At 36.3% G+C, this 11984-nt stretch overlaps 1 protein-coding gene across 1 annotated transcript; it reads right to left on the bottom strand.

Moving 5' to 3' along the window:
• Positions 1-4975: 4975 nt before the first annotated feature.
• On the bottom strand, positions 4976-10086 carry LOC103973942 (uncharacterized). Its single transcript, XM_009388620.3, has 5 exons — positions 9609-10086; positions 9156-9219; positions 7077-7241; positions 5502-5567; positions 4976-5404 (listed from the first exon to the last, which is right to left on the bottom strand). Exons 1-5 carry the CDS (start codon positions 9911-9913, stop codon positions 5150-5152), a joined length of 855 nt encoding a protein of 284 aa, XP_009386895.2. The 5' UTR covers positions 9914-10086; the 3' UTR covers positions 4976-5149.
• Positions 10087-11984: the final 1898 nt, after the last annotated feature.

Raw genomic sequence — 11984 nt, forward strand, 5'->3', positions numbered from 1 at the left:
CTTACACAAATGGATGACACTCTGGCTATCACAATGCACCACATAATTTTTCTATTTCAGCCTCAATTCTTGCAAGAATTCTTTTATCCATAATATTTCTTTGCATACCTCTATAGCAGCAATATATTCTGCCTCTATGGTGGAGAGAGCAATACACCTTTATAATCTGGATTGCTATGACACAACTCTCCCTACAAAAGTAAGTACATAACCTGATGTGGACTTCCTCGTATCTGTATCTCTTGCCATCATCTGTGTAACTTATCAACACAGGTGGTCTACCTCTAAAGCTTAAACAAACCTTAGAGTTCCCTCTGAGATATCTAAAAATCTACTTCACTACTATCTAGTGCTCTTTACTTGGATTTGCAAGAAATCTATTAGTAACACCCATTGCATATACGATATCTAGCCTCGTACATACTATTGCATATATTAAACTTCCAACTATTGAAGCATAAGAAACTTTTTGCATTTTCTCCTTCTTCTCATCGCTTGATGGACTCTGTTTTGAGCACAACTTGAAGATACCTACAAGAGGAGAACCAACTGGCTTTGCATTGCTCATACTGAACCTTTCCAATACCTTCTCAATGTATTTCTCCTGTGACAATCAAATCTTCTTAGTTTTTCTATCACGGGAAATCTACATACCCATTGTTGGCCCCATATCCTTTATTGCAAAAGACTCACTCAGTTCCTTCTTCAACCTATCAATTTTAGACATATCTTTCCCAAAAAAAGCATATCATCAATATAAAGTAAAAGAATAATAAAATTCTCACCAAACCATTTGATGTACGCACAATGATCTGAAGTCGTTCTTTTGTATCAATTTTCTATCATAAATGAATTAAATTTTCTATACCACTCAAAGAAGACTACATCTCTGCTTCTAAACACTTTCTGCTTTCTGGATCCCAAAGCCTGTAACCAAAATGATCATGTAAGTAGTCAAGAAAAATTCATTCTTTTGTCTTACCATCCAGCTTGGACCTCTTATTGTCTAGAATATATGCAAATGCACAACAACCAAACACTCTCAAATGCTTGTAGGAAATATCTTTCTCTGACCATATATGCTCTGCAACATCACCATATAGGGATGTATATGGTGACAAGTTGATCACATCAACTACAGTTCTCAAAGCCTCATCCCAAAACTTTTTGGGTAGCTTGGCTTGTGAAAGCATACATCTGATCTTTTCTATGATGGTGCAGTTCATCCTCTTTGCAATTGTATTATGCTGAGTTATACTAGGAACTATCATCTCATGTGACCTACAATAATCATTAAATAACCCCGTGTACTCACCACCATTATATGATCTTATGCATTTCAATTATCTTACTGTCTCCCTTTCAACCCTAGAATGAAATTCTTTGAAGATATTAATAATCAGATCTTTAGTCTTCAAAGCATAGGTCCAAACTTTCCTGAAAAAATCATATATAAAAGTGACAAAATAAAGTGCACCACTTATACTAGGAACATCAATAGATCCACAAGAAGTTTGTGTCCTCAAAGGACCATATACATTTGTATAAACACGGTCTAAAGCATGCATTTTTCTAGACAAAATAGGACTAGCAAATAAAACTTTGTGTTATTTATTAGCCAAACAATCAATACAAGAATTCAAATGTGTACCTCTGAGGTCTGGCAATACCTCTCTCTTAGAAAAAGCTTACAACCCCTTCTCGCTCATGTGTTCCAGTCGCCTATACCATAACTCCGAAGTCTTTCTCTGTAACATTTAACTGCTCACCATAAGCTTTAGCCTACAACCTATACAAAGTATGACATTTCTTTCCACTAGCCACAATAAGAGAACCCTTACTGAACTTCCATTACCCTTTGTGAAATCTGCTATCGTAGTCTTCATTATCTAGCCTTCCAACTGAAATTAAATTTAGCCTCAAGTCAATCACATACCTCACATCCTTAAGCACCAACTTGCAGCCAAGGTTGGTCTTTAAATGGATATCACACATGCTAATGATGTCTGCCGTGCCATAGTTGCCCATCTTGACAACATCAAAATTTTCAGACCTATATGTAGCAAAAAACTCTCTTCGTGGTGTAGCATGATAAGAATCACCTATGTCAATCATCCACTCAAGATCCTAACACACACAAAAAATATATCATCAAAATGAGACAAAATCAAATAATCACCACCCTACACTATAGTTGTAATTTTATCTTTTGACTCTATAGACTTCACTTCTTTTTCTTTTTTCTTGCTCTTCTTAGGTTGCTTGCATTGGTTCTTATAATATCCTTTCTTACCATAGTTATAGCAAATAATATCTTTTCTTGATCTTGACTTGCTTCTACCCAAGCGTGAATTGCTTCTAGACTTTGACCTTCTTCTATTCTTTGAGATAAGTGCCTATGAATTATTCTGAGATGTTGTTAAATTCTTTCTTCTCAACTCCTCATTCAACAAACTGCTTGTTATTTGACTCATAGTCATAACATCATCTGGTACAGAATTACTAAGGGAAACTATCAATATCTCCCAACTTTTTGATAATGAACTGAGAAGTAACAATGCTTGCAACTCATCATCAAGAGACATTTTCATAGAGGATAACTGGTTAGTAATACTCTGCATTTCATTCAAATGCTCAGCAATAGAAGCACCCTCTCTATATTTTAGGTTCACAAGTTTTCTGATAAAAAAAGCTTTGTTGCCAGTTATTTTTCTTTCATAGAAACTTTCCAACTTTTTCCAAAGAGAATATACAGAAATTTCAGTAGAAATATGGTGAAAGACACTATCATCAAGTCTTTGTCGAATAAACCCAACTATTTTTCGATCTAACCTCTTTCACTCATCATCTGTCATAATTGTTGGTTTTGCATTATCCTTTACAAAGGTCCATACAAATCTTTGTAATATAATATATCTTCTATTCTTAGTTTTCATATCATCCAATTGTTTCCATTCAAACTAATCATATAAGAAATACTACTGACCTCTATGTTCAAATACAAAATTAAATCATCAAAACACTACTCTGATACCAGTTGATAGGATATAAAGAGAAATAAATTTTTGTACATGAACAAATACTAGCAGGCCATAACACGCAACGGAATTAAATGGAATCACAATCAAATAGAACACCAAGATATACGTGGAAAACACAAGGGTAAAAACCACGGGACAAACTAAAGATAATCCACTATGAGAATAATGAATATATAAATCTCAATCTCTTGCCCAAAACCTTAGCAATAATTACAAGAGAATAACTGGGATACAAGGATTACATTACTGTGCACAATATCTAAATTTTCTCCAAGTAATCACAGTAAGAATCTACTATAGATCTGATCTAACATAAGATAAAAACACTACTAGATGATTAAGAACAGTCTCTCTGCGTTATCTTTGTTCTCCTCCTTTTCTTTGGAATCACGTGGATGTAATTTTCGCCCTTATTGCTACCCTTTTTCTGCCTCTTTTTCGCGGCCACCACAACCCCTCTAATATGATTTTGGGTTAGGTATTAGAGGAGGTAGGCTGTGGGCTGTTAAAGCCCACCATAGGTTGAACCCATTATGGGCTGTCAACCCAACAATTTTTGGGGTTATAATTTTCACATATAATTGGATATATCCTAATGAAATAATTAAAAATAGTGGTATTTTTTTTTTATTCAAACAAAAAAAAAATCATTTGTTTCACCTAGTTTTCTGATATCAATTATCAAAAGTGTAGTAAGAATTGTTAAAGATGAATTATCCTAGGCCACAAACTTTACAAGATGCAAACATTAACAAAAGAGGAGGAAAAGGTGATTGATACCTTTGGAAGCTGGGATTGATAGGATCCTAGGAATGTTTAGGAATTTCATGGGATTGAAAGCATCCGAGAAGATGGGAGAGCAATTGCATAGGCAATTAATGAATGAAGATGAGCCTTATAGATGGAAAGCAATGAGGGTTTCTAGTGGTCTGAGAAGAAAGTATCCAACCAATTACCACATGCAATGTGCATCAAATTCTGTTCATGTACATACGCTGAGATCATATCGTATCTTTCTTGAGTTATATGCCGAGTTAAAGCGGGTCTAGAAATAATTGAAGTACTATTATTATAACATACAAGCAAAAGAGGAGAACCATTAATATTTCATGCAAACTTGAATCTTCTTTCCTAAAAAAATAAATTTTATTTACTAGAACATGTAAAAATCACCATTCACAATTCACACCAAAATGAATCAAAAAAATTAATATATATTTAATGTTAGGGATATTTGAGATATTATCATATATATTTATATGTTTTATTTGGATTTATCCTGACTATTAGTAATGATAGTTTGAAGTTATTGACTTTGAGTATTTTGTATGGATATTAACTAAAAGGATATGCTAAACAATTTTAATGTTTGTAGGCATATCACTAGAGGAATTTAATCGATTACAGCTATGAATGAAAATAAAAGTTCTAATGTGATTATTTGGATGTCTATATCCACTTCTTGGAATTAGATAAAAGATGTGACAAAAAAAGAAAGTGAAAATCGATAATATATTAATTATGGTTGTTGTATGTGGGATTGTAATTTTTGCATATAGCCAGATATATCCTAATAAAATAATTATAATAGTGGATATACAGATTGCATTCTGTCTCTACCAAGGACTATTATAATATGATTATGATGATTTTTTTCTCATTAAGATAAAAAAAAATTTAATTCACCAAGTTCTCTTATACCAAATATCAAAAGTTTAGTAAGAATTGATAAAGATAAATTGTTGAGGGGACAATCTTAACAAGATACAAACATCAACAATCCTGACCAGCACACCTTTTTGGATATTTACTTGAAACTTATGTAATAAAACAGATTTCCTACTTGATAAACAGTCTATTCGACAGTGAGTCTAGCTTTGCATTATTGGATGAAATTACAATGACCAGAATGGTTATGACCTATCTGACAACCATGCAAGTCAACCAGCCAAGTCCTTTCCTTTCATGAAACTTTTCAATATCATAGTTTTCTGGAATATCGTTACAAAGAATCTTTTTGAGTCAGCTTCAAGTAGAAAAATGGCCATTAAAGTTCGACTCCCTTCCCAATGTTAATCTAAGAACATAACAGACAGCTAGCTTGTATTTCAAGCTTGCTGTCCTAATTGGACTGATGGGACTAGAGGCTCAGAATGGCTTCCGTCTGCATTCCATAAGTGCTCACTGTCATTTGTTGTTCTCTCCATGCTACAAATATCTGGAGATTTGGTTGGAAACAGAGGAGGCTTGCGGAGAGCTGTGAACACCTTGCTTCCTTCACCACCAGTAGCTAAGCATAACGTGTCGCCCCGACCATGCCATACACCATTTTGGACATTGTTCATTTCCAATGTCCTTGATTCCTGACCAAGCCAATGAAACACAGCATGTCATAAAAATCCTTGGCAAATGTCTTGTGAGTAATATTAATCTGCAATTTTTTAAGGATCTTATAGTAACCTGGCATAATGTGCAACAAGGGCAGATGAGATGGTTAACACAATCATCTAAAGAACTATCACTTCCCTGCAAACAAATAAAACGTATGTTAAAAGAATCCAAGAATGCAAGCATCCAAACTTACATATCAAAAGAATGAGTCAGTACTATGTCTGAAGCTAGAGTTGGCACCAATGAGACAACAGCACATGTTGATAAATTATCATTATCATGCATAAAATATAAGTATGACCAAGTTTGTTTATTATGGGCACAATGAGGTAACATGAGAGCCTAGTCTATTTCCACTGTTCTCCATGTAGCAGTTTCAATACTTGACAGATCTCATTGATCTTGCAAACAGGTCCCTGAGTTGTAAAAATATCGTTCATACAGCTACCTAATTTACCATATACTCCTCCTATGGAAGCACATTAAAAAAGATATTAAAATATTATGTGCAAATAAAAAAATCTCATAGCTCATGCCTCAAGGTGAAACCTCAAGCATTCAGTGATGTTGGTGATCTTTAGTATGACAAAACTGGTTACAGGAGAAAAAATTGCAGAGATAAATTACATAGAAATCGCACTCCTAACGATCCAAATGGAACTCAATCTAGCAAAATATCATCTGTTTTTATTCACTGTAACCTTTTAAGCATAAAGATAATCTCAATAGTATTAGAAGAATTATACTTTTACTAGATAATGGTTCACCTTAACAAGTCCCAGCATAAGTGTCAGAATCATTTGTTTCACAAGGTTTAGTAAACAAAAGACTTGTACACTCATACAGGGATTTAAATAGGTGCTCGGGCGCTCACCTAGCCACTCGGGTGAGGTGAGGCGAGGCGAGGCGAGGCTTGAGCGCCTCAAAGATTGGTTAGGCGGGGTGCTTTAGTGAAGCGCAACATGGGTGCTTGCCTGAACTAAGGCACTAGGTGCCTCGGGCAGCGTTTGGTTGAAACCATGCAACCAAACCAAACTATTAAGTCTGGTTTAGTTAAACAGTAGCTAGTTGGTTCGATTGAACCAACTAAGCTACATAGTATTACTATAGTTGCAAAACCCACCCCCTACCCCCTCACATGACCCTGAGCCTTAAACCCTTGCACAGTCGATGTCTTCGCTACCAATACTTCCGTCGTCACTGCCCCCATCGCTGACACACAGGACTGCCGCTACTTCTGTGTCCAGCTCCTTCTACCATCGAGAGAGAGGACTGCAACTTCCTCCGCCACCGATAAACAAATCTGAAGCTTCCTCCGCCCATGACGTCACCATCCGCAACTTCCATTGCCATCGCAAATTATAATGTGCAATCACAATTCAAGTATCTAATTTCTCACAAATAAAACAAATTGCTAAACTATTTCCCTATACAATTTTCTAATACCCTATCATGTGGAAATTTTGTTAAAGAAGCTCATAAAAGAGCATGCATTTGAGTTGACTAGTGAACTTCCTATTTTTAACATGAAAATGGAAAAAAAAAGTTAGCCATGGGTTGTATATGAAGCACAACTAATTTACAAAATACAAAATATAGCACAAGAAAATTGAGAACAATAATAAACTAGGAAGAGATGCATACCCGTATGTTAAATTGCTTCTTTATTCGGGTACGGAAGTAACCCAAATACAACCCCGTCAAGATGGTAGATACAATTCCCATATATAAGAAGTTATGATGGTCGGTAATACCAAAAGCTATGAAATTGAACAATGAAACAACTATAAAGATAAAATACACCATTGCCTGTACCCAAAAAACAAAAATCAAATCAATGAAGGTGATATGAAACAAATAGCACAAGGAGAAACTTCAACAAGGTAATAAATGGAAACTTAAGCATCCATGCAAACTTTTTAAGTAAGAAGATTTTGTAATACTTTGAATTAATTAGTGATGCATAATCCTACTGCATACACTTTGATTGTGGAAAGAGATAAATTTATTTGTGCAACATAACAAGTGAAAAATAGCACCAGGACCAACTTTACAAAATATTTAAATGAAAAGCATGTGTAATATATTTATATACAAGACAGCGTAATTAATGTTTATGCAATCAACATCAGCAATTAGTATTATATATGGTTCAATATCATGTGTTGCAAAAACTAATGAGGAACATAAAAAATTACTATGTAATTTCAAGTCCAAAGCTTGATGTTTAACCTTTCTCAAGAAAAAAGAAGTGTTTAAAATTCAACGAAATCACAACATGCTGGATCTATCTAGCTTAGGATCCTTAGATTTAAGCACACATCCCAAGCTTTGGAATAGATACATTTCTACTTCCAGAAATACAAGTTTAGTTTGATTATCTTTTATCAGCTAATGCAACCAATTCCTTTCAATCTTTTCTAGATGGGATGACTAGAAGACTAGTCATTCACATCTAAATCCAATCATGTTCCACTATAATATTAATTTTACTTTATATTCTACTTATTCACTAGCTAGAGGCAAACATATCAACTACGAAAATATTTTGGATGGCATAAAAAAGAATTATGCTTTGTGATACATAGTCTACAAATAATCCCTTAAGTATTCAGAAATACATGCTGACAAAATATTCCCTGAAAAATAGTTCCCCTGTAGAATTCAGTAGCTAACAAATGCATTCTTATATTACAATCACATAGTTCCCATATAAACCCAGAATATAGAAGATCATATCAAAGAAAATGGCCGATTTGCACCAGTAAATTAACTTTGATGTAACAGGCTGGAATAATTGTAATTTGGCATTCAATAGTCAAACTAGCACCAGAATGTGTCAACCATAGAGATGTTACAAGTTATTAGCACAAGAGTGAATACTTATAGTAAAGGAAGTTGCCTTCTCAACTCCTATGAAAAAGAAAGCAACATGACCTATTTAGCCTAGACTAGTCAGTAATAGCTGGTTGGTACAGAGAGTCAACTATACATGTCATAACAGTACCAGCGCTAAGAGAATGATCATATCCAGCCTTACTAGGACCCTTCTCTTACAATGTAAAAGCATGGTCTACAAAAGTCCCAAAATGTCTCCCCATCAGCCAATTTACTAGGATGTTAAATTAGTAATAGTAAATGGTCAACCTTGCAAATCATTATAGACAATGCCATATGACAGGTCCATAATGTCTGCCCAGCAGCAATTTATTTTTTTTATGCACACTACTAGAATATACATTTTCTATGTAAAAAGTCTTTTTTTGTGTTTGCTTGCATGCTTATGTGCATGTGCGAAGAAAACATTCGCCAAGAAAATTCTATATTCCCCAACAAATGAAAATCACTCAGATAAATTTTCAACAAAGAAGATTCAGAATTCACTAGGGAAATTCACATCCATATAGAATAAAGAGAAATTTTATATACTGCCCTCGGCCGATTAGCTAGGTAAACAGCAGGATTATTACCCTCCCAAAAGAGACGATTAATTTTTCTCAAAAATGTAACCAAACAGTGAATAACAGCTCAAAATAATAGAACCAGTTAAGAAACAAATATATAACAAAATCAAACAGTATGTTAGGGACAAATTTTAACTTGACAATACCACAGCAACAAAAGCGATATTTTCCTTTTACATTTCTTATTTATACACACGAAAAAGATGAATTTTTGGTAAAAATCATATAAAACTTGAAGCAACCAAGAATAAAGCCTCACCTGAAGAAACCACGACCCTAAGTTGGCTCTGTGCATGTTCTTCCCAAATCTATAGCATGGGCAACTGCAAAATAACATTTAAATTATTACATCATAGAAATTCACATCAACAATCAAGACCGTGTTCGTTGCAGAAAGAATCACTGCGATTTTTCATCAAACTATTGCATCCTGATATAAAACGTAAATCACAAAAAGAAAAAAAAGGAAAGGAAAAAAAGCAAAATGCAAGTACAAAATAAAATGCCACAGATAAACGTCGTACGGAAAAGCTTCATATGAATCAGAGGAATTCAACCAAAGAAAGATAAAAATGTAAGCCTTTCCTATTGAAGAACCACAAATTCAAGAGACCCAAAAAGGCTCCTCTTTGTAACACAACTGAAACAACCAGGAAAAAGAATGCTTTAGACAAAAGGAACGCAAGGCACGATTGGGGAAGACAAGCTTCACCATGCGGCTTCGATGGCGATGCGCCGGTCCTCGAAGCAATCCATGACGTCGCCCTCCCACATCCGCTGCACGCCACCGAACTCCAACCCCGCCTCCTCGTTCGCCTCTTCTGCCACCGAATCTTTCCGGCGCGTCTTCCCCACGGAGAGCCCCTGCGTCTGGAGCGCCACAGTGGCGCACAGCATGTCGAAGTCCAGCACCGCAGCCACATCTCTTCCTCCCGCATCGTCCTCCTCCTCCTCCTCCTCCGTCTCCTTGTCCGTCTCCACCACCGTTGCCTCTTTCCTGTCCTCCGCCTCCGGCATCGCAACCCACGGAACCCTCCCTGTCGCTTCTTTCCTTAGATTCGATGGAAATGGAAACCCCTGCAATCTTTATCTCCTTCCCTTCGCCTCTCAACTCCACTTCCTCTTTCCCTTCCTCCACCAAGCAAAAGCAACCCCCAATTAAAGCACCAATTTGAGAGACTATTATTACATTGCTCGAACTAATTAAACGATTTGATTTAAAAAGGAGAAAAGCGGGGCTTCCTTTAGGTGATTCTGTTCCTTAACTTTTATTCACGAAAATGCCCTCTCACACTCTTGAAACGCCATTTTTATCCTCGACGGATATCTGTAAAAAGCTGATTAAATCCACTTGGATGCGGCTATTAAATTAGATAATATACATTTTTCTTACGCTTATATATTCAAATAGGATTTGGGAGAAATACAAAAATAGATATCGTAATAATGCTACTGTACATTGTTATCACTAATTATTTTGACGAACATATATATACACTGCAGCTAATAAATATTTTGATCATTTTAATAAAACAATTCAACTGACCACTATGATTGATTTTGTATGACTATTAAACCTTTCGTCGACACGAGGATAGATATTCCAGCTCAGCATTCACACAGGACACAGCTCAACTTAATTATTCATCTCCATGTTATAAAATATTTTAGATGGTTAATAAGTCTGATATTAAATTTTGGATAAACATTGTGCACCCGAATTTCAAAGTAATTTATACCCAAATAAGAACTTGGAGGCCATAATCTTCTTGAGTCTGTGATGTGATCCTATTAAAAAAAGATAAATTTATTAATATACATATATCATTGAGGGGTTAAATAGTAATTGAAACCTTCACATAGCCATACGCATTGCTGCTATTAATTATTCGCTGCCGTGACAGAGAGAGAGGAAGACAACGCGAGAGGGGGAATGCATATGGTCGGCGGCGCGGCGAGTTCATCGAAGGTGGGTCCCGTCTCCATCCGGCCACAGTAACTGGTCCCACACTGTGCTCGCCTTTTCTGACGCCACGCTTATCGTTCACTCGGTGGGAACGCAGACACGCGAATCGACTTCCGTTCACAGGGAAATATCCCCTCCAAGCTCAGCTGTTAAGTGGAATCATACAAAATCCAGCTCTCACCGTTCACCAGCACAAGCGTCGTCTCTTACCGGCGGAGATCTGCCGACGGACAACCACCGCGTTACGGTGGATTGGATGGATCCCGACCTCACTTTGCGGACGGATGAGCTGTGACACTGACGGCTGTGATTGGTGCTACGTGAATGAGATATAACAACGAACGGCCGACGCAGCGTCAGATCAGCGGATGGACACGCAGAGGCCATGTCGTCATCACATGACAATTATAGACAAACAGGAGAGGAGGTGACGAAGATCGAGAAATGCTTTATATTTCACGCTCATTTCGGGTCCGGATCGACTTCGGATTAAATATAATTTCGACCCACTGTCACATTAATTGATTCGGATCTTATTTGGAATTTTCTTTTCATATAAACACATAATATTTAAACAGGTTGCTGATGGAAATGAGTACGAACACCACTGAGAGAGAGAGAAATGTGTTGAGTTTGTTGAGGTGGGGCGGATGCAGATAAGGTTGGGTGTTTTGCTTCGTCAGCAAGCCGGCAGCGTTATCTGGAGTGGGTCCACCGCGTTGGTCCACTTTTCAGAATTGATTTTAGTGACTTTATTATTAGGTGGGTGGCGAACACGCAACTGAATCTTATATGACGTATGAATAAAATACTAGGAAGGTAAATGGAAGGTATTGGAAGAATATATAACATGTTGACCTATTGTAATTTGGTTAATTAATTTTTACCATTCGATTTGTTTGATTTCTATTACAATAGATTCTGCCCGACCCACATGTCAGGGTTCGGAGCCACTTGCATCCTAAGGTTCGAGCCTATTGCAATTTTGATATCGATAGACGAAATAGTTTGACATAGGATCTTATAAAAACTGCGATAAGATGTGTACGATAAAGACTAATCCGATGCTTTAGTAGAATATTGAATGATTCGGCAAGGAACACACCTAGCTTGAAACTTGTA

This window comes from Musa acuminata, chromosome BXJ1-9, assembly GCF_036884655.1.
Source record: "Musa acuminata AAA Group cultivar baxijiao chromosome BXJ1-9, Cavendish_Baxijiao_AAA, whole genome shotgun sequence".
In the NCBI taxonomy this organism is placed as follows: domain Eukaryota; kingdom Viridiplantae; phylum Streptophyta; class Magnoliopsida; order Zingiberales; family Musaceae; genus Musa; species Musa acuminata.

Bases quoted from the DNA above. Each gene is read 5' to 3' on its own strand.
- LOC103973942 (XM_009388620.3), bottom strand. From the start codon at position 9,913: ATGCCGGAGGCGGAGGACAGGAAAGAGGCAACGGTGGTGGAGACGGAC. The intron at 7,242-9,155 runs GTGAGGCTTTAT...TTTTGGGTACAG, and splicing joins TAGGGTCGTGGTTTCTTCAG to GCAATGGTGTATTTTATCTT. The intron at 5,568-7,076 runs GTATGCATCTCT...ATTTGTTTGCAG, and splicing joins AGAAGCAATTTAACATACGG to GGAAGTGATAGTTCTTTAGA.